Raw genomic sequence first — 26,944 nt, 5'->3', positions numbered from 1 at the left:
ATAAGATAGACAAATAAAACAGGCATGCGTGCGTATCATGTTTCAGAAAATAGGTAGCCATGTGTGGTAATTTGGCCACAGCATTAATTGTGTATTTGTGTGATTAAGAGAGTAATCAAAAAGTAATGACACTTTGGTGTGATTTATGAGAATGGATGAAATTTCACAGCTGAAAGGTGGCGGGTTAAACAACATTGACCTGCCAAATACCAAGAGAGATTTAAACAAAGGCCAAACATAATTCATCAGTGAAACAAGGGGGTTGGAGATTGGGATGTGTGTGTCACAAAGCTCTGGACAATAAGAGGAGTCTGGGAGACATATAACTTCTGATTGAAGAAAAACGAGTACCCACAAAAAATGTTTATGAAGGGAGAAAATACTCTTGATGCTCTCGGTTTATTAAAAATTGTCCTTGGATTTTTAAGAGATTTTGACAGCAAAAGGGTCAGTAAACTCAGTCACCACACTAGTGAGGAAAAAAGAGCACTTGTGTGGTTTAAACCATGATAGTATTATTCTGCGTACATCTACAGATGAAAGCAACACTCTCTCCAATACTGCTTAAAGTCTCTTCACTCCCACCGGACTTCATGCTGGTTTGGGTCCATTCAATCTTGCCCTTGATTACTCGATTGGTCTCATTGATTGAAGGGGAACTTTAATGACCTATTATCTGAAGTGTTAATCAGGTGTTGACAGACAGCTCTCTGTGGGACTGAGCAGGGCTGTGGGCCAGAATGGACAGAGCTTGCTGGACTCCTGCCGCTCAGATGTGTCAAGGGTTGAACGGCACACAGAGTGCAGACGCACTACTCGACAAGTTTTCCTCAGGAGCACAGTCTGTGCACCGCCGTGACATCATCTTCAGTTTGCCCGGGTCAGCTATGATTCAGATGCTTTGGTACATTTATTTATTTATTTTTTTTACCACCATATGAATTTGTTTTAAATGAGAGAGAAATTAATTGATATGAAAATGGATGCCTGTGTGTGCTCGCCATGTATTCACCTTTCATTTTGTATTCATATAATATAAGCAGTTGGTAAAGTTACATAAATTTTGAGAAACTGTGTTAACCTTGTATACTAGGGTAAAGGGTAAAGGTTTTAATAGGAATAAGGCCCACTGCATTAAATTGAGTTTCTGATTGTAGCTTGGAATGGAATTACTTCCAAATGTGCATAATGCACTTACATTATATGCGGTCAGTCGTGTCCTAAATTTCATATATTTCTCTAAACTGGCTTTATCGAGAAAAAAATGACACATTTTGGTGTCTATATATATAATTTAAACACGTTTTGCTATCTGCAAATGTAATTGTTCCATTGTATGTGTTGTTTTTTTGTCAGGTTCCTCTTACAAAATAAATTGAGTTGCAGTTGAAGCTTGAAAGTAAAGAAAGAAATCTTTTAATTGTACTTTCACTTTAATTTCACGTGTAACTTGTAAGACATTGTTTCTGCTCTAATTGTTTTTCTGTGGTACAGGGTGGTAATTTTAGCAAGTGCATTTCCTGCTGTTTCAGTGGAAAACAGGGACGACCACACGTCCATATTACACCTGTATGCATCACCTCGTGTATCTTCAACCTAAATCTCTTTTGTCCCTCCCTCCCCCACATCCCCCACTGCATCTCTCTCTTTAATTATCTCCCTTTTCAATCCCAGCATCTTCAAATCTCATCAATGCTTCTTAATTTCCATCAATACCACTGCAGCCTAAGCTCTCCACACCTGTCCAGTCACCATGGCAACTTCACCTCTGACAGCAAAGAGCTCTGTAAGACGTGGCATTCTGTATTCCCCATGATTAGATATTGATTAAGCTTTTGTAATACATAATAGGATCAAAGGGATTGTGCAGCTTTGCTTACCCAGGTCTTCTTCACACTTTCATGTTGTTATATTCTTTTGTTATTTAGGAATCTGCATGTTAAGAGGGATGGAATCGAAATTTGCCACTCTTTGTCGTAGTCATTCAGAGCCTCCTTCAGGGACAAAACCTTTCATACCTTTTATTTAAAAAAAGAAGTGGAAGCACAAAGACTCTACTATGCTAATATGCTATTTAAAGACGGTGTTGACAGCACATTCAGGTTTTTAAGAGCCACAGATTATGCTTGGTGTTTGCAACATGTTTCCCATTAAAGAACATGCTAATAGGCCCGTTGGAGTGTGCAGAGGTTCCCGAATGCTTGAGTGTCCCTAATGGATGCATTGATAGATTAATGGACGATAAAAGTCAAATGTTAAATGCATGGTAAGTGACAAGTGATAAGTCAATGTGGTAAATATTTGTGTAGAACATAGTTAAGAAGTTGAAAGGCCATTATTCACGATTACCTACAGACAAGCCATTCCTTGGTATAATGAGGCACATGGCATCAATTTAAAAGCATATGAAAGTAATGGTCTGAAGTGCATTTCTGTCAATTATCTATTAGTGTCAGCGGCACAAGAATCAGGAAGACATTATAAAATTGCTTCGCTTTATCATAAAGCCATTAAATTGGTATTTCTAATTAAATGTTCCATGTGAAAGAAAAGAGTAAATATTGTCATCTGTTGATAATGATGCATGTTCACAGTAATTGTTTGTTTCTTAATCTTTAATTGATGGCACTGTTTGAAAAGATGTCTAACGTACGAGAATTTGCAGTTGTGTTTTCACTAATGAGCAGTACTGTGCATAATGTGTACTCTGTGCACTTCATACACTTTCCCTTTACACAATCAGTAAAGTACATTTGGTTTTTGAATGACGTAATTCTAAAAATCCTGAAGACACCCACTTGAGGACACCAGAAGGCTTGAAAAAGGTATTTTAAACACTTTTTTTTTATGCGTGTCTATTGTCATCTGTAATATTTGAGCTTCATAAAACGACCCCATCTCAATCAACATCACCAATAAAGTAAATACACACAAGAAACACTCAAGACAAGAGGTTATGTGTTTGTCAAATTTACACTGAAGATTTAGACTGAAGAGGGATACAAGGTTGAGAAAAGTGAGAAAAACGATTTCCCCTTTCCCACACTGAGACAGTATGGAGAGTCAGAATTCAGGATAAACCCAGGAACTGCAAAGAACCATGTTTGGAACAATCTAACCTTTCTTTTTTTTTTCTCTCTCTCTTTTTTTTTTTACAACTCAAACAAGGATAAAGACAACAAAATGTAATAACTTTCCCCTATCCAATCCATACTTCATGATTATCCCTCACTACAAAACATTGGAAAAAATGGAACTGTCAAAAGAGTCTTGTTGTTCCATTTTCTTTCTCTTGGCCCCCCTCCTGGAGACAAACAAACAAACCCCTGTTAGCACATTTCATTAGCTTTAGGGGTTACAGAACAGATTGAGTATCGACAACGGTGGCTGTCGAGGCTTATGGCTCAAAGGCAACAGGAGAGGAAAATCTCAGGGGTAGGAGATGCAATCGAAAGGACCAAAATAATTCAGCAGGACTCACTCGAGGAACAATCCAGTTTGTCATGTGGAATCATGGAGTGTCTGCTGCACAATGAGAAAAGGTCCCCTGAGATTTGGCACGGGAGTCAACATGTGAATAGCGAAGAGTTAGTGCCCCAACTGGCCACTCTTTGCCTTTTTATCACCTGCAAATTTAGCAACCATAAATCTGTTTCCAGACCAATGCTCTACATGGATGGACCAGAAAGGCCCATAAACAAGAAATGATGTTTGGTGTCTTGGGATGGTTTGGTCATTGATGTTCCCTGGGGTGTCATCCTCTACTCTAGGAACAATTGCTGTAGGAGGCATTTGATGTTTTCTCTCTCTTGTGATGGACAGTTGTGGCTGCTAGAAATTGGTGAACCGTGTTGATTTGAAGTTGAAGAAACAAGTACCCATTTTACACAGGGGGTTTGAGTTAGTTGTCGGACACAATAATGTATGGGCTTTTCCTCCCACTGTAATAAGCTTTGTGGCATGTGGTGACTTCTGACTGACTCTGAGGGTTAATGAGGGAGGAGGAGACTTGGAGCCATAAAAAGGACACTGACCACAGGCTTCAATGTGACCTGACCCTCCTTACCGTAACATCTCTGTCGATAAAATGTAGCATGAGGAAAACCTCTGATTAATCGATTGACCTCCTGCTTCTTATTCACAGGCGATAACGAGCAGCACCCACTGCACCTGATTTTGTTTTCACTGTAACACCTCCACGAGACAGGAGCTGAATATCCATTTCCCTTTAATCAATTCACAATTTATTCCCCTCCCTCTTCCAATCTCCCTTCCATTTATTATGCATTATTCGCCCTTTTTAAACGATTTTCTACTAACCGTCTCATCTAATTTGGTATTCGGATATGGTTAGCGCTGTTAGCTCAATTAATACAATGACATGTCCTAAATGCATTCTCTCCACAATCCAAGTGACAAGAGGACACCGAACACTTCACATCTTTGCAAACGGGGTCATGCATGCACACCAAGATAGATCCAAACCTTCAGGAATTATTTAATCAAGCTATGTGAATAGATAAAAAGGACAAAGCAGGCTCAATCTTCTACAGGACTGTGCTTTATTTTAGTCTAAGCAGAATATAATGAACTAGAGAACTACAGAGTTCAGGAGCACTATGGGAGATATTGTCCCAAATCAGGGAAACGGACCCGAGCCAACGCTTATTCAAATTACATCTCTGTTTCAAACAAAAAGAAAACAGTAAATCAGTTTGTTCAAGTCCAATAACAAAAGAAATGATTATTCCATTCATTGTGAATGTAAATACCCAAATATATTATGATAAATGAATTTTGCATGGGAACAAATGAAGAGGATGAAATTAGATAGTGAAGCTGGGAATGTAATGATTCATGATACAAAGATCCACGGTGCAAAATTACCTATGACTAAATATGAATTCTTTAAAGGCTCTCATTGAATGCTTGATTGGAGCAAACTGCTCAGTTAGCTGAGTTTGTTTACATTTTGGTCCTTGTAACCAATGGAAATGGAGGTGGATGACCACGTCCTTATCAGAATGGGCTTGAGGCAAAAACTGACTCTGGCAAAGTGTTTGTCTTTACAACTGATTTTCCGACCTTTGAAGGTAAAACATTTGGCATCCCCAGAATACAGTGTGTGTGACCACTGTTCACAGGTAGTACTGTCAGAGAGAACAGGCTGGATTTAAGGCAGAATTCCCTCCTCACTAACAAATCAACCTGACTGGAGGAAAGCAATGTGGCACTATCTACTGTTGGTACAATGTTGTCAGTGAATGGAGTCACATTAGAGAACAAACTGTGGAAGAAACTTCCCATAGGTAAGAACAGAGAAGATGAAAATCAGAGATATGTCAATGATTCCCTTCCAACAAAAGAAAAAGAAAAAAAAAATACATTGTGACAGAAACACAAGAACATTACAGGAAACCAGAAGACAATGAGATATGACAGCATATGTCTCAAAACCAATCTGACTGCAAATTTTGATTTTTTTTGTCTTTTTTTTCCTCTCAAAACAACAAAAGGCCCCAAATGAGATTCTTTTTGAACATGCAATGCTGATTCATTTGAACTCAGTTGTGCAATTGCCTCATTTTTTTCTGAATCCACATGACCAGTACCATCAGTCATCCTTTTACAGTGCAGGTTTTTTAATTCTTGTATTGATTTAAGACCTTTCAGTGAACAAAAATCTCTTTGAACTTGCCCGTGAGGGATTTCATACAGGGTTGGTACAGCCATAAAAAAAAGGGGAAAAAAGAAAAATGATCAAAGCGAATAAGCCTCATGACAATGGGTCTATCCCAGCTTCAGCAGATAATAACAAAACAAAACAGAGAAAATAAAGAACCATTCACTAACATGAGTATAAAATCCCATTGTTGAACATCAGTGCTTCACTGTACAAGAAATAACATCATTTTATCTTCTGTTTTTGATAAATCATTTCATAGGTTCCTTCTCTTAGTTTCACTGAAATATATTAACTATTCTTTTAATTTTTTTTAAACGTTTGAACATGATCTATTGTACGGCCTATAAAGAAGGTTCAACAGAATTAAAAAATAAGCTATATTGTATGTACAGGAGTAACGCAGCTGTGTGGTCAAGAGAGCAGTGGCAGATTGGGTCAAGCAGGCAGGGGGTTCTGCTAGGTTCTACGATACAACGTTCTGCTCTCTTGTTTGTCCCCTTCCTCCAATCTCAGCCTAACCATGTACATGTGGGTTTGACCAAGTGTATTAAATGATGATTTATGTACATGTTGAACAAACTGTTACCTGGAGTTTCATTTTGTAAAACTAACTTCCTTAAATGTTGTAAAGCCCAAACTTCCACTTCCAGAGAATTTGAAAAAGTGTTGTTTTGGCTGATGCTATTTTTTTTCTTTTTTTTTTTTCCTTTTTTTTTCCTTTTTTTTTTGTCGCACTGTCAAGTGGTAAGCATGCAGATGGATGAACTCTACTGCTGTCACTGCCATATCTGTTCATCAGTCCCAATTGGACTAATCCAATTACCGCACAGGCGAACTTTCTTCTGTCAGAAAAAATCATGACATGTCGGTGTACACAGAATCTTAATTAACGGATCACTTCAGGGCCGTGGCTTAGGTTTGACACTAAGTCAAATACTCTGAGCCTTGGTCCGACGCTTACAGTTGTAAGATGCATGTTCAGAGCCCAAACTTAAGGGGCTTAAAAGGACTAAAACTCTCAGAGATCCCTGCACTGCTGTGGATACATTTTATAGTGACATCATTGTCCCACAGAGTTGGGTTATCTTAACACAAGCTGCTATACAACCTTCCTCTGTTTTTTTGTATTTTATAGGCTATTTACATTAAGGAATAAAAAAAGGTCTTTGTCTTCATTACTGTCAGCCATGTTGTTTAACATAATGGCACACCTCCAGCGCCAACACTGTGCATTGTTTGGTGGATGATGGTATCTTTTTGTTTGTTACTCTTGGAATTGGATGATGATACTAAAAGTTCAAAGCACAATTAAGGTGGTTCGTCATCACTTCTGCTGGCTCAGCACTCCCCACGATTGAATGCGATCTGACCTCCATATTTATGATTCTGTTCAACCTCCTTCAGGATCAGGGGTAAGGCAAGGCTCTGAACCTCTCCACTAATCATGACATCATAGTGCCTGATGCCCTGAGTATCGGGAGTGATTTTGTGGAGTTTCAGTTTAGCACACAGCACCCCCACCACCCACTGCCTATTTCCACCTCTACCTTTTTCCATGCAAAATCCTATTTCCACAGCAAAACCCTTTCCGTGCTACAGTGAGATGACGGAAAAGCTCTCTCCCAAAGCAGCTATTAAATGAGAGGCATTAATTTCTTCCCTCCTGTCCAACAGGTTCCTTTAATTATCCCTCCACTTTCAGTCAATTACATTTCACTTCCTTTCCTTGACAATCACTGCTATTTTAGGGTGAGTGTTATGCACCCAGGGGGTTGAAGACTCATAGACAGGCTCTAGCAGTTCTCTGCTTGGCCCACCATTGGGTGGGCCCCTCTAAAAATACATGCTCCTCTAGAGGACTGCCCTTATCAGAAGTGGCATAGTGGTGAATTAGGAAATCGGCACATTAGCATATATACTTTACCATTTTCTTATTTGTTGATACAGGGTATGTGAATCAGTGGCAGAGAAGCAAGTTGTCCAAATGTTCATTGCAATACAACTGGCTAGATTTGTGTAATAAACCGCTTATGAGATGTTAAATAAAAACAGCATGGCCAAATGAAAGATAAGGTATATATGGTTTTGGGCTAGGGACATCATTTTTAAAATGCCCTTGTAGGTTTTTCACCTGGCATGCTAATATTATATTCTCACAATTATTTTGATTCATACTAATTCCTCTTGGCTTATATGCCAAGTTACATTTTCTCTTTGTAAATTAAAGGACATATATCAAATAGCATTTTGGCAACAGCTTGGTGAGTGCCTGCTGGGTTGACATTTGTTATTACTCTTAGAGGTGAAACATGGCCTGTACTACAGTGAAAACCAGACCTGCCTCTTGTCAATGAATAGGGTAATGGAAAGATCTGAAAACAATCTTGTTTTGGTAGTTCCAGAGTATGTTTCACAGCTATTTCTGTTTTTAATGTACATCACTTCAGTAACATCCTCCCCGGAGTGTAAAAGTACTAAGCGCACCCTTGTTAAAAGTGTTGAAGTGCTGATTTCACATTGCCTAATTTAGCCCTGGCATAGCCGAGATGCTACATGAACACTGTTAGCCAAGCAGACAGCAGGATACTAGGCTAGGCTGGGTTTTGGCTCACTGGGGACTCAACCTGCCATTAGCAGTGGGAACTAGTACAGCATCTGGTACAAGGCAGAGAAGATCAGTGAAGCAGGCATGCAGGGTTCATGTTCAGCCTGACAGAGTCTCACTTGCAGAATGCATTCTAAAGATGGCTGAGACAAGCACAGGAAATTTCATTGCTCATGGAACATTAGATTTCCCATCGATTAGTTCAGCTTCACATGAATAATGAGCACAAACAGTTTGCAGAACATGGCTTTGTTTTGACCTACTTCACATCACTACAATTCATGTACCTTCCTGCATTTCCACTTAACGTCCAATCGAGGACTGAGGAAGGGGGGCCAGGTTTTGCCCTACATGAGGGGCAATTTTTGTTTTTATTTTTGGAAGGCAATTTCTTTTTTGAAAAGCTGTATTTTGATGGGCATCATTTTGAACCTGAAGAAATACCATGCTTCACAAGCAATATTGTTTCAGCTTTGAGCAATACTTTGGTTTGCAGGTGTCCCAGAGGTTCTGAAAATGTTGCCATCCATTTTTCTCTTCATTTTGGTAACATCAATTTACTTTCCAATACCAAGACCTCGCTATGATATCGAAGGTTTTATCCCACATCTTCCATAGCCTCTATGGGTAAATTTGGCAGTATTATTGGTGCCAGGTCAGCTGTCTGCAGCCTTGCCAGGGAGTAGGCACAAACATAATTCTCTCTAATCTTCCTTCTGTCATCCATGTGCATGCAGGGGACCATCTCTCCCGTCATTTGGTCCAAGTGATTATCCCGGTGATTTTTCACTTGGTTGCTGCTAATGTATAGAGGCTGGTGATTACAGTGTGATTAGAGGGAAAGGTGAAATAGCATGTCTAATACGGTGCAGGAGATAATTGAAGGGTAGTGGGCATAGACATTAGCCAGGTTCAAAAATGCTGTTCCAAAGGGAGAGCCACTGAACAGTTGGACTGAGGTTTGGAAAGGCATGACTGCTCTTAGGACAGGGGGAAGAGAGGGGGTGCATGGCACGCTGATATAAAGGATTTGAATCAAGACTTTTTTTTGCTTATTTAAATGACAAAGAATAATCATAGACTGAATCTGCTGGCACATTTTATCAGTCTCTCTTTCAGTGATTTCAAATAAGTCTGGTCTGCTTTTCTCTCTAAAGGAAGATAGAGAAAGAGGGAGGGAATGGCAACAAGAAGAGTCCTAGTCGCAAAAAGGAACTGTTGGACTGGAGCCTAAGGTACCAGACTCCTATTTGAACCCTTTAATCCTGTTCTATGAAAGCATATAGCACAGATATGTAGTGTGTGTCACCATGAGCTCGATTACAGCTTCTAATTTTACGGATTAAGTCATTGGGCATCATCCGAAAAGACTAATTTAAAGGATCTCAGTGTCATGTTTGGTTGTTGACTTCCTCTTTTCACCTCCCTCTCTCATTCTCGCCTAGCCATGCCTCTTACTGCCAGCTGTCAGTGCTCAAAGGGCTGGTGTACGGATGTGAGCTGGTGTTCGATAGAGAAAACTGGGAAGTGTTCAGACTGATTGAAACAGCATCGCTCCTCCCTCTAGACTCATTCCACACATATTGATCTGCTTTTAGAGAACACAATCTCGAGCTCTAAAACAGTCAAAATAAAGGCTACAGCACTCTAAATCAAGACATGACAGTACTGGAGTGCTTCACTTTGTTATGCCTGGCGTCAGTGTCAGAGAGGCTACAAGCGAGCTGAGTGATGGTTAAGAGTGACTGTTAAATCTAATTTAGATATAGTCTGTTTAAGCAGTAGCTTTTTTTTCCATAGGCTCTATGTATAATTTATGAAGAAAGCATGTCAGGGAACATGTTAATAATGGAATTTACATTATATTTGAAAGAGCTAAATGAGCTCTAAAAGCCTGCACCTCTTTGCCATCAATACAGTAAATTGAGTTTGTCTTCAGAGAAATGTTTGTTTGTATCTGCCAAGAGACAAGAGGAGATTATTCTTAATCTGGAGTTTTGCAGCTGCTCCAGTGGACACACATATCCTTGGCATGTCGCTTATATAAGTCCTGCTTGTTTACAACGGGCATACTTTGTTTTGTGACAGAATTCTGACGCCACAAGGGCCAATTCATTTGTATACTGAGTTCATTCTGCTGGCAGTTTCAGTAGCTGTCACCTTACTCCTCCTCCCGTTCTGTTCCCCTCGTCACCATCCATTTGTCCATCGCTTAGTTGAACCATCTCCTTTTAACAATTTGTGGCTTCACAATTCACACTTCTTGTTGCAATACAAAAGGTCAAGAAAATAAAATAAAAATAAACAAAAGACACACCATGTCCATTTTGCTTGGTCTTTACAGTGGATTGTCGCTTGAACACAAAGGCTAGTGAGAAGCCTTAAATGTCTGCACCCTGTCCAGCGCAGACATTAGTAAGTTCAGTCTTCTTTTTTTTTTCTCTCTTCATTCTTTTTTTTTTCTTCCATAGCTGTCAGAGACTGCAGTGACTTATACATCATGATGAGCGAGATATCCAGTGGCTGATACCTTAACATCCAAGAAAAAGAGACTCGTTGCGTACAGGGGCAGATGAATGTTTTTCCTCCTCCCCCCTTTTGCCCCCTTTTTCATTACGACTTCAAGTATTTTTTTTTAAACAACAGCAAAAGTTAGCAAATCTACTTTTTTTTTTTTCTAATCTACTATACTATTCTACAACCTGGTGCTAAATCAGCATCCAGAGCAAAAGATCAGCCCCTATACTACGATTCCATGTCTTTTTTTATACAGCATTTCCATTTTCTTTTATTCGTACTTACAGTAGGCCACTGGATATTGATTTAATGATTTTTTTGACTACGAGTAAATTGTAATACTTGCAGCTACAAGGTATGAGTTTTTAAATATATATTTATATATTTATATATTTATATTTTTTTAAAAAGCGTTTAGTCCTTTGGTCCCTATTTCCTAAGGAATGATGCATGTAAATTATCCTGGATTCTCCTCTTCTCTCCTCTTCTTCTTGTTTTCTTCTTTGATCCAGAGCTTGCCCTGTCACAGAGCACAACACCTGTGTAGGCACAAAAACCAAAATGGCAGCAGGCTGGTGTGTGTGTTTGTGTATATGTGTGTGTCTGTGTGTGCACGCACACGCATGTGTTTGCTTCAGTACTTGAGTTGGCATTTGCACGTATTTATACATGTACAAAGTATTTTTATTTCTTTTTTTCCTTTTTTTTAAGTGTAGCATCCTTAAATGTGTGTGTTTGGTTTGTTATCTGTGTGTATGTGTGTCTATCTATATCCTGTGTCAGTATGCATGCTTTGAGCATAATGAGTCTATAAAGGTTTTTTTCCCATCATGTCTAAAAAACAGCAGCAAAAAGTTGGTCTCTGCAAAAAATCTTCTTCCACAGACGCCAAAGCAAAACAGGGAAAAAAGAGGCATTTGCGAAGAAAGAAAAAATAAAATAAAATAAAATAAAAACAACTCTGGGATCCCTCTCTCAGTCACCCAATCTTTCAGCGGGTTTCCAGCAGGATCAAGGGACCACCCTTCCTTCATGATATGTAGCAGAGCAAGAAGTCTTTGTACTTTTACTGCACTTGTGGAAATAAGGTGTTGTGGCCCTTCATCCTGTGACAGAAAGAGAGAGAGAGAGGAGGGGGGAGAAAGAGAGGGGAGAATAAGGAGAGTGGATTCAGTGAGGCTGCGGCAAACATGCTCAGGGTTGCTGGCTCCTGGTTATCACACAGACTGACAGGCACAGCCAACAGCATGAGAAACAGACGGGGAGGAGAAAAAAAAAGAGGAGTGTGTCAATCAAAACCAGAAATAAGTGGGCTAGATGTGGGGTGGGAGATTTGTGTTTTAACCATATGGAACAGACATCTACACTGTGACAGCACTAATCCAAGTAAGGCCTAATTTAAACTGACTACATCTCCCTGCATGTAAAAAGAAATACAGCTGAATGTTGCCTGAGATGTTGCTGTCATTCGTCTTATTGTTAATTCATTACAAACAAACAAGAAGGAAACATAAAAAAAACAAGACAAGTGTGTGTGTGTGTGTGTGTGTGTGTGTGTGTGTGTGTGTGTGTGTGTGTGTGTGTGTGTGTGTGTGTGTGTGCGCGCGCAAATGATTATGACAGAACAACTCGTGGTTGTCCAATATGAAAATAATAATGTACATATAACCTCTAATTAGGATCCCATGAAAAGAACAATGTAGCATCTCCTCTGTCTTTGTGTTGACCTAAAATGTTGCCCTGTCACTAAATGTGTCCGTACTGGCGAGCTTTAGATATAAAAGGTCTTACAGCCTATCATCTTTAATATGCAGTGCGCTGTGATGTGGGTGAAGAAAAGGCTACAAAATCACAGCAAATCACTCTTCAGGAGTGAACATGAAAGGGTCTGACTTTGTGGTGGGAACATGCGCCGAGACGCTCTTTGTTCTACCTTTCCATTCCTGTAAATGAGCTTGTTACTATTTCATAATAGAGCTGCTTTTTAGATGTGGGAGCGGAGATTCTAACTTATTTCTTATGTGTGCCAAAGTGAGCCCAGCCATTAGTAGCATGAAGTACTAACAGTCCCGATTACAGATGCCCTCTTTTATAAGCCACTAGTGATTCTCGCTATATACATCTACCACAGAGCAGAAGAAATACACAGTGGCTTCAAAATAGATTTCTTTTCTTTGTCAAGTAAACATCTTCTTTCAACACATCACAACTATTTCACCCTCTAACTTTGTCCCTACATTATCCCCCCCACCCCCCACATTCACCACCTACTTCGATGGCTCCATAAAAGCAACCTGGCAGTTAAGAGGCATAGTTGATGCCAGAAAGACCTTATTCCTCCCGGCTTGCCTGGCTAGACACCCCCCTGAGTTCATTGGATAGACTACGGGAGGGCGATTCGCCTGCAGGGCTTCTGAGAGAATAGGATAGAACGGGTTCGATGAAAACTCTTATCAGGGTTTGGCCCGGAGGGATAGAAACAAACTCACTTGCAAAGAAAGGACCTTTTTCACTTTGAAATCTGTTTGTCGCCTTTTCTTTTTACAGACTGAATAGTGATTATCTCAAATACAAGCAGCAAAAATAAAGCATAATTTATCTGGTGGTATAATCCTACTAGAAAATAACTAACTTGGTATTTGTATTTTGTCTATTTCTACACCCTACTTATACATCTATGTGTACACTATGGGTGTACGGTGGACAGATTTTGGCCATGTGGGTCTGCAGTGCTGCCTGCAGCTTTGCTATCACGGTGTAATTGGTTTGCACCCTCATAAATAAATAAATGGGAAATGATTCTCATGTTAGGCAAACAAAACAATCTTGCAGAAGTACTCCCTGTGCAGATGGAATCAAGGGAGAAGTGGAGTGTCAACATTTGCCTGTGCTCTCTGTGTGAACGGTGGAGATTTAATTGGCTACACAAACATAGGGTCATCTTGGCCCGTCTCTCCACTAAACAGCTGTCGATCTGGGTGGGGGAGAAAAAGGTCCTTTTTGCAAAGATTCAGACTTTCAAAAAAAAAAAATAAATCATAGTTTGCTGGAAAAAAAAACTGATGTGAATATGAAGGAATAGAGAAATAGAAAATACAATACATCCATACACATGAACCCCACAAGAGAAAGTAAAACATCACAAGGGCACACGGTACAATAGCACAGAGGGTTAAAGGCCACTTCCAGCTATAATCTACCAACCAGTCAGCACGTCAGTTACATTATGTACAACAGGTACCAGCCAAGAAAGGCATTGTTTTACTGCACTCCACAAACTGCCAATATACATATACTATATATATATATAGATAGATATATAAAAGGAGGGCAGAATATAAAGATAGAGCTTAGAGATATCAATCAACGCCACGTCATGCAACGCAGTCACAGTCCCACCACATGACGTCATCCAAAAGAAAATGACACCATGGGTTCAACTTACAGCTGTGGGAACTTGGCCCCATGACAGGAGTGTGGGAGGGGGTGGCTATAGCGGAGAAAGGCCACCTCCCACTCTGATTGGCCATGTCAGGTTGCCAGGTTGGTGGGGGTGCAAAAGAAGGAAAGAAACAGTGGGATTTTCTTTGCCTTAAATCAGAATTCAAAGCACCCTTTCTATATTTGTTCCACACTCTCACTTATTCTGGCTGACAAATCAAATGAGGTTATTATGGTCATTACCATAAAAACTGGAGGAAAAAAAGGATTGACAAGTAAAACATAAAATAACAGAACAAATAATCTTCAACACAGCACAAAAAAGGCCTTTTCTTGTGTCTCACTGTGGTGGTGAAATATTCTCAGGCTGACAACATTTGCAGGTTAAAAGGTTGAATTGATGTTTTTATATTCACAAAGATAACCCTTAAGGCAGAAATGCATATTTCAGAAACTTGTCCTGTCTACAGTAATTGGATTTGCCTTGCATTGTTTGCTACGAGGGTGGCCGTACAGTGAGTGCTTCAGCTTTTTTGCATTAAGTTTATCTTTAAGACACAGAACGCAATTTCAGAGTAGCAGGGCTCCTGAGACCAGCAGAAGAGAATGCTGTCTGATCGCGTTTTTAATTCAACTTCAAAGTGAAATCGTCAGTATTATAGGAAAAAAAAAGGGTGCCTCTGAAGTTATCTACATATTGAAGTTTTTTACCAAAGCAATACAAAAAAGATCATCATTCAAGTTTCATCAAAGTTTTTCATCATTATAATGTAGTTGAGTTTAGAACATTAAGCAGTTACAGTTGAACTTTACTTACTTCAGTCTTTTGCTCAAGAACTCGATGTACTGTCTGTCGCAATACAAGGCAATAAATGAAAAGAAAGAAATTTGAAGTAGACTGGTAAAAAATTTACTAAAAAATACAACTTTTTTTTTTTTCTACAAAATCCCTCGTGATTTTTAAGAATCTATAAACCAGTAGCTGGCTTCAGAAGCCGCATCAGCATATTTTTTTTCTTTAATGTTTTCATGGGATTGCTTTTGGTTTTGGTCTATTGGGTTTCCTTAACTTAACAACAGAAGTGGTGTTATAACAGAAGAAAAGAACGGAGATGGATTGAACCAGACCAGAGACGAAATAGGACATGAAAAAACACACACACAAACACATCCACTGACATACACACACCTCCTAATAAAGTGACAAAATGTTATTGTGGGAAATGTCTGTACTTAGAAACATTCTGAGTACATTTGAATGACTATCCTGTCATTCAATGCTGTTGCAAGATATTCTCCATTTGTCCCTCATTGATGTGCTAAATCAAAAGCACCCCTCCCAATCCCCTTTCTCAGGGTGTCTGCTTTGAAAGCCTCTCTTCAATTAGCAGGGCATAGCTTTATTCAAATGCTATCAGGCAGGGGATAAAGGGAGCATCTATCATTTGTATTGCATACCACCTTCCATTAATGCCATCTTGTGGCTTTTAAAGAGTCAAATATAAAACAAACAAATGGTATTACTATGCTTTTATTTATGGAGGAATATAATCTATGCTTATGTTATTGTAATGAAAAGTTGCCAATTGGGCGAAGAGAGCATGCATCTATATTATTTTGCACTGGCAGCTGCACTTTGTAACAGATGGGCGATGATTCTTTGAATCAAGGCTGACACTGTGAAATTAGATGATATTGAAGGATGGTGCCACTTTAAGTAAAGCATCTTTTTATTATTTCGTATAAAAGCTCTGTTCTCTAAAAAAAACATTGATTTTCAAAACCATCCTCAGTAGATGGGTAATTATGCACAGCTGGGTATTGATGATGTCATCAATTTGCACTGGAGCATCCTGCAGGTACAAATTAGATTTAAAACCACAGAAGAAACAAAAACAATTCAGTGGAGCAGGGCAACCTGACAAAAATATCAAGAGACTAATTCTGTGAAGAGGGCCAGTGCAATCAACCCTGACACTTTCAAGGCTATGTTACAAAATAAATGAATAAATAAATAAAAAGGTTGACCTGAAAGAAAACAATTTCACGTAATCAGGGACAAAGTCAGACAGTGACTATGGACTTTTAACTGTTTCCCATGTTGACCACATAAACTAGGTAATTCAATCATTTTTTACATTCATTTTGAGGTAAATTTCAAGAGTATTATTTAAATGTCTGGGTGGTGGGTTTTCTTTTGGTTGGAAGACTGGAAAGTTTGTTTTTTCCTCTTTGCCCAACTAACTTGGTAGTTCACACTTTAAAAAATCTGCCATTTGTTTTATAACAGGGATCAAACATTTAAAAAATAAAATGCCTCTGATGTACTTTTTTTTATAAAGTTCTCAGTTATTAATGGTTGAATAATTTATTTTCAGAACTGCAAATCTACAGTATCATTTTAAATTGTCTTATTGTTTATTGCTTTAATGAACGACCAAATAGTCATTAAAACAAAAACAAAAAAAACGTAGTTCATAATTTTTACTTTTGAAGCATAATGGTTAATTTAAGATTTGATGCAGTGCACTCTCAATAAGAACTAAACTATCCAAGTGAAGTGGACAGTTCTGATCTAAGAACAGGCATGGCGTAGCATAGTATGGCATGGTGTATTATGGCATGGGTGTTACTATACCTGGGTATGGACAGCAGACGAGTCAGTAAGGTCGGTTGGCATCCTTTGGCCGCTTTAGCTGCACCTTCAGCCTCTTCATGCCTATCTGGAAGCCATTCATGGCCTGAATTGCGGCTTGAGCACTGGATGGGTTATCAAAACTCACAAAGCCTAAGACAAAAACACAGAATGGGAGAGAGATGAGGGCAGAGAAAAATGGGTAAATGCGAATGAAAGAACAACACATGAAAGGAGAAGAATGGGGAGAGATGAGAGAGAAACGGGAAGAAGAGAAAAGACAGGCGAGATGGAAGAAAAAAGAGGAGAAGAAGACCCTTTTTAACTCTCAACAATGACACAACAATAGCTCTTTGTTTTCTCTTTTCAGTAGATTAATTGAAAATCTTTGAATTAGAGAAAAGATTACATAAAATACCACAAGGCTAATAACACAGATATTAAAAATCAAATGAAGAAGCGCTATTAGAAACTGTAAGTTTAACTTGAACAAAGAACCAAAAAAACATGAAAAGGTGTTCAAAGATTAGGGAGAAAGAAAGAAGTCTCATGTTGTGTGTGGTCCTAGAGCAAAGCAGTGTCTGTAACTGTTTCAGCCATACAAAAGTGGCTATATGTGTGTGTGTGTGTGTGTGTGTGTGTGTGTGTGTGTGTGTCTTTCCATGTACATGTGTGACTGAGCATGTATCTCAGTAAAGAGTAAAGGGCATGGGGGTCGTGACGAGATGCTAGGAGCAAGGTGTGTAGGACGGAGGTGCCTGCTGTTCTGAGTTATCACCTGGGTGTCGAGGCGGAATGAGCCCACAGCTTTCCACACCGGGACTCCTTGCGTGCTCTTATCAGACACCTCTGTGATTGACGGCCCGAATTTTCCGCCTGCCAGCTGATTTGATCACACCGCTATGGGTCCAATTTAATTTGGGGGGAGAGGGCAGGCTTTTGTCAGTGCGGGTGAGATAAGGCTGCTGCTTTTACAAACCCTTTAAACAAACTGAGCAGGGAAAGGCCTGTCAGTTGGCAGTGATCCCCCCTCCCAGTCCCACAAATACGCACACACTTACTATCCCTGCCTTTAACGAATCTCCATACCTCACATTTACATCCACATGCCAAAAAGGTGATGGGATGCTAGGGGTCAAGCATGGAAAAAGAGGACAAAGACTGTGCCGTAAATTCAAAGCACTTGAATCCATGTACATGAGAATAATTTTAAAAAAGCAGAATAAGATATATGAACGTGTTTCCAGTCTCAGTTGTTTTCTCAAGACAGAGTAATTGGCTGATGTTTCATGTCTTTGATGCAGTACTGAGTGTGTGTGGTACTCTGCAACTCAATACCCCAAACGCTACTAGTGTTTGAGGTATGGCTCTCACCGCAGCCATCCATATCAGCAGAATGTCTGTACACATTGTAATGTTATGCATTTTTAATAAAAACACACACAAAGTTGCAAACACTATTGGGTGACAGCGAGGGAAATGTAAGTCAGAGACCAGGCTGAGCAGCTGAGAATGCTGCAGTACATAAGTCTCACATTGCCCTTAAAAAAAAAAGAGTTCCTATGTAGTGATGCTGTGCACTAATACTGTTTGGTAAAATACTTTTCTGCACTAGGCTGTAGGCTAGAGGTGAGGGCTTGGTTCAGATACCCTCATAGGATGGGAAAAACAGTTCCCTGCTCTGCTGTGACTACCATTGAACTCCCTTTGAACAAGTTAGCTAACCTCCAGGTAATCCGCTGAAGCTGCTTAGTAGTCAGAACCTGACGCTACAAAATTTACAGGTTTGATGTATTTTTATTCATCTATTTATTGTGGTGATTATTTTACATTTGCAAGTGTTTATTGGGGATTTGTTTGTTCTTTTACAGAAAGGATATGGCTTTATGGTGGCTGTTAAACGTGTTAACTGAGGATGGTGAATCTGTGTAAATACATAGTAAATATATGAATGAATGCTTCTGAAACAAACATGCATGGGCAAAATTTCCCCTGACTTAAAAGTGAGAAAGAACAAAAACAGCTAGAAAAATGAAACAACAGCAGAAAAAAAGAGGTATATTGTGTTTTCAGAAGCCCTTCAGCTAAATAGCATTTCTCCATGTATATTTTGTTCTATCATATCTAAAAAGAAGCGGGCTTTTAGAGGTGTGTGTACGTGTGTGTCATTGTACTCTCAAAAGACCTTTTGAAATTCATTTTTAAGCTAAATCCGGCTAATTCCACTTAACAAGGTAAGCTTTGATCACTTTTAAAAGTCAATATTGAGTGACTAAATGCAGAAGATTAAGACTAATGTGTCCATAGAGTCCCAAGTTAAATTAAACACAACCATGTAGCTCCTCAACAATGAATGTCTATTGGGTGTATACATTTGCCTATGGATGCTCTGTATACATTTCCATGACTCAATAAACCATTACTAACTAATAACACACTATTTTAATTGTTTTATAACCGTCACTTGTGCTTTCATGTCATCTTAAGTTTTTGAAATTGCTTTGAGGTGAAGTATTTTATAAATCCCTCAGGCTTTTATTCATCTCACCTGCACGTGTTTAATATCACACCGTGTAACATATTCATATCCATTTTTATCACAGTGCAAATAAATTTACTAAACTAAACAGACATCTGTCTGAATTGACAGTGATGCACCCCTCAAGAGTACGTATTCCAAATCCTACTTCAGAAATACATCCTTTATAAGAACATGCTTCGAGTGCTCCTCCAGTGACCTTTTCATCATATTTAAATTCTCAAGCTTCTCTGTAAACACTCCATCTCAAAGAGTGATGTCTGATTATCTCCTCTCAAAATCCCAAAATGTAGTTCACCTGTGCTGCAGAGATATCTGTATGCATAGATGTTTCTGTTGAAACGCAAGAATCATTCTGCTGTTGCAAGCATTTTTTTTTTTAAGTATAAGTATTTCATTTAAATTCATTAATAATATTTACTAAATCTTTAGCATTCTATATACACTCAGATACTGTAATGTTTTGCTAACAAATGTCTATTTACAGAATGTAAACGTGTAGACGTTTTTATATGATGATTTTTTTTTTTGACTTTAATCAGAAAAAGGAAGAGTATCCAAATTAGAATGTGCTGTTCAAAGGGCAGTGGGGAAATTGTAAATCTTGGTTAACTAAATGCTGAAATACTGGATTGTTGTGTAACACATTTATCTATATCCATATCCTGTATACAGATATTTATACAGTATATCTACACATGTCTGTGAGTCTACGGTGCCCATTAAATACATCATCAAGGCTAAACTCACACATTTTTAAGATGAAGTGTTCCAAGTTCTTGGAGGCCTAATAACTTATCCCCCTTAATGCACAGCATCTTCTGCCTAATTTGTTAACGTCTTACAAAGGAGCCCTGGGGCCTCAGCTATAAAAAGAATGGAGAAATGAGTGAAAAAAAAATCCCCACCAAAGAATCATGGGTTAAATTGCTGTTTTTCAGCCAAGATCTTAATTACTAGCCTTGGAAAATAAGCCGGTGAGACTGATGAGGTCACCGCCCCTTTGTCCTTCCCCCTTGTTGACTGACGGATAGTGATAGCGAGAGGCATATGTTTAGAGGAGAACACACCAAGGGAGAGAGAGAGAGAGAGAGAGAGAGAGAGAGAGAGAGAGAGAGATGGTCCTGAGATGGACAGAATGAGACAGACGAAGGAAGACAGGAAGAGCCTCGTAGACATGTTGAAGAGAAACTGAAAGAAAGCCGATGCAGGGTGTCTCTCTCTCTCTCTCTCTCTTTCTCTCTCTGCCTGCCTGTCTCCTGGGTGCTGCTGTCCAACTGAATCAACAGCAAGGCCCACACCAGTCTATTATTATCTCTTTAAGCCCATGGATTCCACCTGCACCGCCTCCACCCTGATGAACTGGTCTGCTGTGTGGGAGGCGAGAGAATGGGACGGGGTGGCGGGATGTTGCTGGGTTGCCCAGCTGGAGGACTTGGGGGGTTGGGAGGGGGTGTCTGGGAAAATGCATTTTCTCTTGGGTAAAGGAGGCTGGGAGTGGCATAGAGGGGGAGAAGCATACTGATTGTATTAGGAATGGTGTGATAAAGAGGGTGATGAATAGATGTGTGGAGCAAATGGCAAATTGTGAAAAGATGTTTGGGTCAGTAGCTATATGAGGGATTGATAGAGGCTTTGCCCTGTGTAATTTAAGGCGATTAGAGTGTCCACCTTCTCACACCACACTCTCCCCTTTCCATTGCCGAGTCTCACCATCTTGTTGCTGGTGTGATGGAGCTAGGAAGCATGTGTGCATGTGCTCCGTTCATTTCAGTGGATTTTTTGACTCACCAAAACATTTGCTCTGATTGGTTGCTCGGTCCACAAAGACTTTGGCAGAGATGACGTTGCCAAAAGGCAGAAACATTTGCATGAGCTCCGCATCTCCGAACTCCTGGGGCAGGTGATAAATAAACAGGTTGCAACCTTCTGGCCCTGGTGATGAGAGAAAGACAACAGGATTACATGGGAGCATAAACAGGGGATGCCCAGCGAGAGAGTGACTGACCATAATAACATAGAAAAATGACTCAATAAAGCAATCAAGACAATTATCCAGGGAACACAGGGGCCATCTAAACACTAGATTTTGATTATGTCACCTGTGACACTAATATTATTTGTGTTATTGTGTGGAGTATACCTTAATCTCCTTTTCTCGAGTGTTATAAGGTCAGCTCTTTTAGTGGTTTCCATTTGGATCCTCCAAGAACCCCATTTCACACAATAACTGCATAGATAGGTGGCACTTAAATAAATTATATTGCAGTCACATTTGACTATTGTCTCAGAAAAAGTGCTGGCAACGGCAGCGCACATGTACACAGCCACACAGAAGAAGCAGATATAGAAGTAAAAGAGAAAAAAACAGCCAGGGATAAAAACAGAGACAACAGGAGGAAGAAAAAAAAAACAGAGAGCCGTTGATTGAAAGAGAAAGATTAAGAGGGTTATATTGAGAAAGAGAAACTCTGAGACAGAGGAAGAGAGAAAGGGGGGGTGGGGGAGGTAGCGCATAAGCCAAGTTTTTGTCCCAATTACTGTGTGACAGTAGGACTGTCTTCCAATCTCTCTCCATCCCTCCACACTCATCCACCCAGCTGCCACATATTGTACAGGCCAATCTGGATAAAGAGAGGAATGAACTGGAGAGAGACAGAGCGAGAGAGAGGGAGGGAGAGAGAGATGTGATGGACCCGGGGACAGTATGCTTGCAGCTGGCTGCCTGGCTAGCATTCTCTCCTGTCTCATTGCTCAGGGTGATAGCATGACGAGATGAGACTGGGGCTGGTGAGAAGGCTGATAAGAAGGCTGCAGTGGTGGCTGGCTGTTTTGCTGCTATGCCTCGGCAAGATAGCGGACACACACTCACACACAGGTTGACAGAGTTTTTTTTTTTTTTTTTTTTTTCTCAGGCTGAATTTAAAGGCTGAATTTCAGTTCTGTCGGTTTAGGTTTTGGTGTCTTAGGGAATTCATGCTTTGAAAAGAAGTGGTTTGTTTGAGGGAAAGAAATGTCTCCAACTGGTGTGTGTAAAGACGGCTGATAGGTTGAGTTTGCCGCACACTTGTTCACCACTCCTCACAAACATAACACCACTTGTTTTTTTAGGGTGATTGTATGAAAACTTGTGATCTTCCTTACATATATATATCTATATATATATTAATATATATGTATATATATATATATAATATATATTATATATATATATACAGCTGTGTGGAGGAAAAGTGATCCTGTTCCGCTTGCACTTTTACCTAACAAGATACTTTTACTTACACTGGGGTTTTACTGACTGTAAAGAGTTTTTACTCCATACATGGTCCAATGAATATTAAATTCATTTGTATTATATTTTTATCTTGATATGAATACATATTATACAGTTGTTGTACAAATGGTGCTTAAATTCTACATTTAACATTTTTTACAAATCTGAAATATACCAGACTGTATCCAGAATTCAGAATTTTTATTATTACTCATTTTTGAAAGGGCAGCTCCACCAATTTTACACATCAAAGTCTGTTTACAGGTCGTGCGGAGCACTACTGCATGAATAATGTGAAAAATAAAGTTGCATAAAGCTATTTGTGGCTCCAAAGGGAGCTGATAAATTGCCTCAAGTGATGTCACTTGCAGCTTTAGCTCGGTCTGAAGACTACAAGATTGACATGAATGAAAAATGTATTGGTGTGTGGAGTTAGAAGTGAGCTTGACAGACCTTTGTAGCCCGCTCTTCATCTCTGCTTAAGGCGAGCGGATTGAGGCTACATTAGCTGCTACTAACACAACACACATCAGCGGTCAACTGAACTGCTGGCAGTTAGAGTTGTGTTGTGGGTAGGCACCATGTTTTGACGAGCAAAAGGAATGCCTGGAATAAAAAAAAGTCCATATCCCGCCTACACCTAGGAGCTGAAATGATTCTGCTTCTGCAATTACAGTCGGCAGTGATGCATTTAACCCAATTAGTTTGCAGCACTGATTAAAAGTTGAGGCATTTTTAGTTTATATACAAGCATTTGACAGCACTACATTACTTAATACCATAATACCATTAATTGCCATAATACATATTGATATTTCCTCTGTCAGTTTTTGTTGCTGTACAGTATTGACACGTAACAGATAACTGTGTTGCCTAAGTGAAAAAGATATATTTTGTGTGCAGTGAATATTTATCTGGTTAAAATTATAGTTTTGAATTTGAGGGGATTTTCTTTGTTGACATGCACACACACACACACACACACACACACACACACACACACACACACACACACACACACACACACACACACACACACACACACACACACACAGACTGAGAGAATGTATTGTAGAAATTGCTAGCTTTCAGAGGGAGGTTGAAGCCGAGGCTTGACTGTGCCTGTTTATTCAGGTTTAGGTGTCTCTTGTTAAATGGCAGGGCTGTAGACTGTGGCAGTGGACTGAGACAGGCTGGGAAAGCAGCCAAAACCCAGAGGAGGCCAGAACTCAGACAGGCCACTGGCTCAACCAAGAATAGCTCTATGTGTTTGTGTGCATGTGTGGTGGTTGTGTCTGAGTGTGTGTGACTTCTAACTCGTGTTGAATGAATAAAATGTTCCAAGGAAGCAGTGAGAGATGGGATCTCCTTAACAATGGTGTGTTTTCCCATGTTATCCCAAATTATGTCTACATGTAAAGCAAATAATTTGCTTATGTGGGCATAGGTTTGTGTCTATCAATACTTTATCCATACCGTTCTGCGTTGTGACCCTGTCATGCACTCATACTACTGAAAAAATACAAACACAAACTTACTTTTCCTCCAGGCAATGTTGGAAACACTCAGTTTCAGAGTTCCTATATTGAATATTCATGCCACTCTACGCTGTCTCATACAGTCATATAAATGAATAATTGAGATTGACGAATGGCGTCAGAAAGAGTGATTTACCATCATAGTATATCCTATGCTTTATTACATCTGATGCTGTGGCATAAGAACGAACACTACACTAGGAATGGTAATAAATGATTATGCATGCAGCTAATTAATCTGATGAATATTTATAACCACTTAAACACATTGTAATGGACTGATTAAGCAGTCCAACGCTGCGAGTTTGAATTAGTGCAGTTTTTGAATAATGACAGAGTAACTTTCCATCTCACTGCTAATGTTCTTCTCTTTAAATGGGGAGCCTTTTTCTCACATTTTCCCCAGCCAGCTTTTTCCCTCCCTCGCTAATTCAAAGCAGCGCAGCTACATTAGAATGGAACATGGCAATTATCACCTTTTATCTTGGGTGGGCGCGCTTGCTCGCTCTTACCTTCCCTCTGTTGCTGGGGAATGATGGTTGGTTGCTGGGGGAACGCTTGGCTGATTGGCGCATAGGCGGCAGGGTAGGCTGCTGTTGCAAAGGGAGAACCAGAGTGGAATTTTTCACATCTCCATTTTTATATTTGACACAACAAAACTGAAATCATTATTCCATTGTTCATTTGCGTCCTCTAGACATTGCATAAATAAATTGCATTATGACTGGAAGCCTGGGCTCATTTGGCTGTGGATCACTACACAAAGAGTATGGCAAAGGGGAGTGGAGTGCGGTTCAACTGAGCAGACACACAAAGAAAGAGAGGGAGACTCACGCCGTGTTAATGGGTGCTGATGTCAGGCAGAAAGCAGTAGTTGTGAGAGGTCTATGTCTCATGTACGAGGCTATAGCAGGTTCAGATCCTCAGCTCTTGGTGTACTTTTGGAATTAAGGATTTTTTGTGTGGGTGTATAATCAAGTCAGCTGAAAATCCCTTTGCAATCCTAATGTAAAGTAGCCTAATCCGGGAGGAAATTGGCTGGTCCGTCTATCTCTACCTGTCATAGTGTCTACTGACGTGACAAACAGAAAGGGAGAAGGGAGAGGGGAAGGGACAGATGGAGGAGGTGATAGAGTAGAGGAAAAAGGAGAGACAGATCACCTGCGTAGTGTTGGACACCAGCATAAGCCTGTTGGAGAGGGTCGGTCACTGTTGGACTCTGTGCTGCAGAGAGACAGAAAAACGGGGGTGACAAAGAGGAAAATTAAAGCAGAAGAGACAAAGAGGGGATGGTGAATGGTCAAGACAGGCACAGAGCAAAAGAGAGCTATAAAGAAAATGTTAAAGAACGAGACAGAAATTTACTTAGCTGTAGAGAATCATCAGGGGGTAAGATCACACGGAATGGGAGAAATTTAGGTTGTCATATCTCAGTTCTTCAAAATGCCTGTTCGCCCCAGATGTTTAGATCAAATATTAACAAGATGCCAAACAAACCACTTTGTAGTTCATTACGATTGCAGCTGCCTTTGCATAATGCAGAAACAGGGAGTGTGTGTCTGTCAAGTCTTCAGGAATCAGTCCCAGACAACATTAAGAAGCTGAGGACGGGCTGAGGCACATCAAATTAACCATAATGGACTGATGGATGAACTGATGGATTCATCATGATACTAGGGCTGGCTGCTCAGAAATCTGCCAAAGACACTGTTGATTGACCCTCAAGCCTTAAACGCTTCAGTTCAAATCAGAAAAAGATGTAACAAGAGTGTGAAGTAAAAAGGACTCTTGTCAACTTTTAAGCAGTACCATGTGACATAAATCAACGTGTCACTACCAACATGTTGAACTTGCATTGTGGCAATTAGGTGATGTTCTTTTTCAGATCCAGTGTAACACAAGACTAATCAAATATTCATAGATCACCACGAGTACAAGCAGCTAATTCTAAGTGTCAGGGTCAGAGCCGCAGTCTCATTACAGTTGTATCTCATATTTCTAATGTAAACCTTGATTTGCTCACCTGGGTAAGGGTGAATACCATTGGTGTAGATGGGCTCAGAGGTGGGTTGCCCGTTGCTTTGAGGCGGGAGAGTGCTGAATCCGTTGACCCCGATAGGGGCAGCTAAGCTGGGCACGGCTGTGGCAGAGATGCCCGGGGGTGTGCTGGTGCCTGCAAATAGATAGTCATTATGGAAACATCAGTGTGATGCTTCACATGCTACACACTCAAAAATAGAGATACTGTACACGAAGTATATTTTGGTACTTTCTCACAAATGTATTTCTCTACAACTAACACCTAATGGGACCTCATGAGCACAAATGTGTACACTTTGACCCACCATGGAGTATAGTTTAGTTCAGACTGAATTGGTACCAATTTGTACCAAAGTTACAGTTACTTATGAAGGTGTAAGGGTGGTGCAGAGAAAGGAACACTCACCCGTCACTGTAATAGAACATAATAAAGGTAGCACTGTTTTTCAGAATTTTCCTCATTATTGTACCCTTGTTAAAAGGTATACTTTTGTTACTTGGGGTATATAACTGCACTTTTGAAGGTACAAAAAGAAGTTTTACAAAACTGACTTACAAAAAAAGGTACCATAATGTTCACTATATGGGATTTAGGGGCCTGTGCCGATTCTTCCAACTTCCTCCTTGTAGTGATATTCCAAGTCTGTCACCTTGTCAGTGCCCTTTTGT

The 26,944-nt window shown here is 39.8% G+C and overlaps 1 protein-coding gene across 11 annotated transcripts in view; it reads right to left on the bottom strand.

The window, feature by feature from the left end:
* Positions 1-4,539: 4,539 nt before the first annotated feature.
* celf6 (CUGBP Elav-like family member 6) overlaps positions 4,540-26,944 on the bottom strand; it is a 141,549-nt gene continuing 119,144 nt past the window's right edge. For 8 of the 11 annotated variants that reach the window (XM_019263786.2, XM_019263788.2, XM_019263790.2 and 5 more), the window contains 6 exons: positions 26,259-26,408; positions 25,397-25,459; positions 24,748-24,828; positions 21,215-21,358; positions 16,888-17,037; positions 4,540-11,914 (listed from right to left, as the gene is read on the bottom strand). In XM_019263786.2, coding sequence (XP_019119331.1) covers positions 16,910-17,037; positions 21,215-21,358; positions 24,748-24,828; positions 25,397-25,459; positions 26,259-26,408 — 566 coding nt within the window. In that variant the 3' untranslated portion in view covers positions 4,540-11,914; positions 16,888-16,909. Of the gene's footprint in view, positions 11,915-14,253; positions 14,327-16,887; positions 17,038-21,214; positions 21,359-24,747; positions 24,829-25,396; positions 25,460-26,258; positions 26,409-26,944 lie in introns of all 11 variants that reach the window. The other 3 variants (XM_019263789.2, XM_019263792.2, XR_002042246.2) reach the window with 2 other exon arrangements.

This window comes from Larimichthys crocea, chromosome VIII (genome assembly GCF_000972845.2).
Source record: "Larimichthys crocea isolate SSNF chromosome VIII, L_crocea_2.0, whole genome shotgun sequence".
Lineage (NCBI taxonomy): Eukaryota > Metazoa > Chordata > Actinopteri > Sciaenidae > Larimichthys > Larimichthys crocea.
This window is presented reverse-complemented; position numbering and strand designations above follow the sequence as displayed.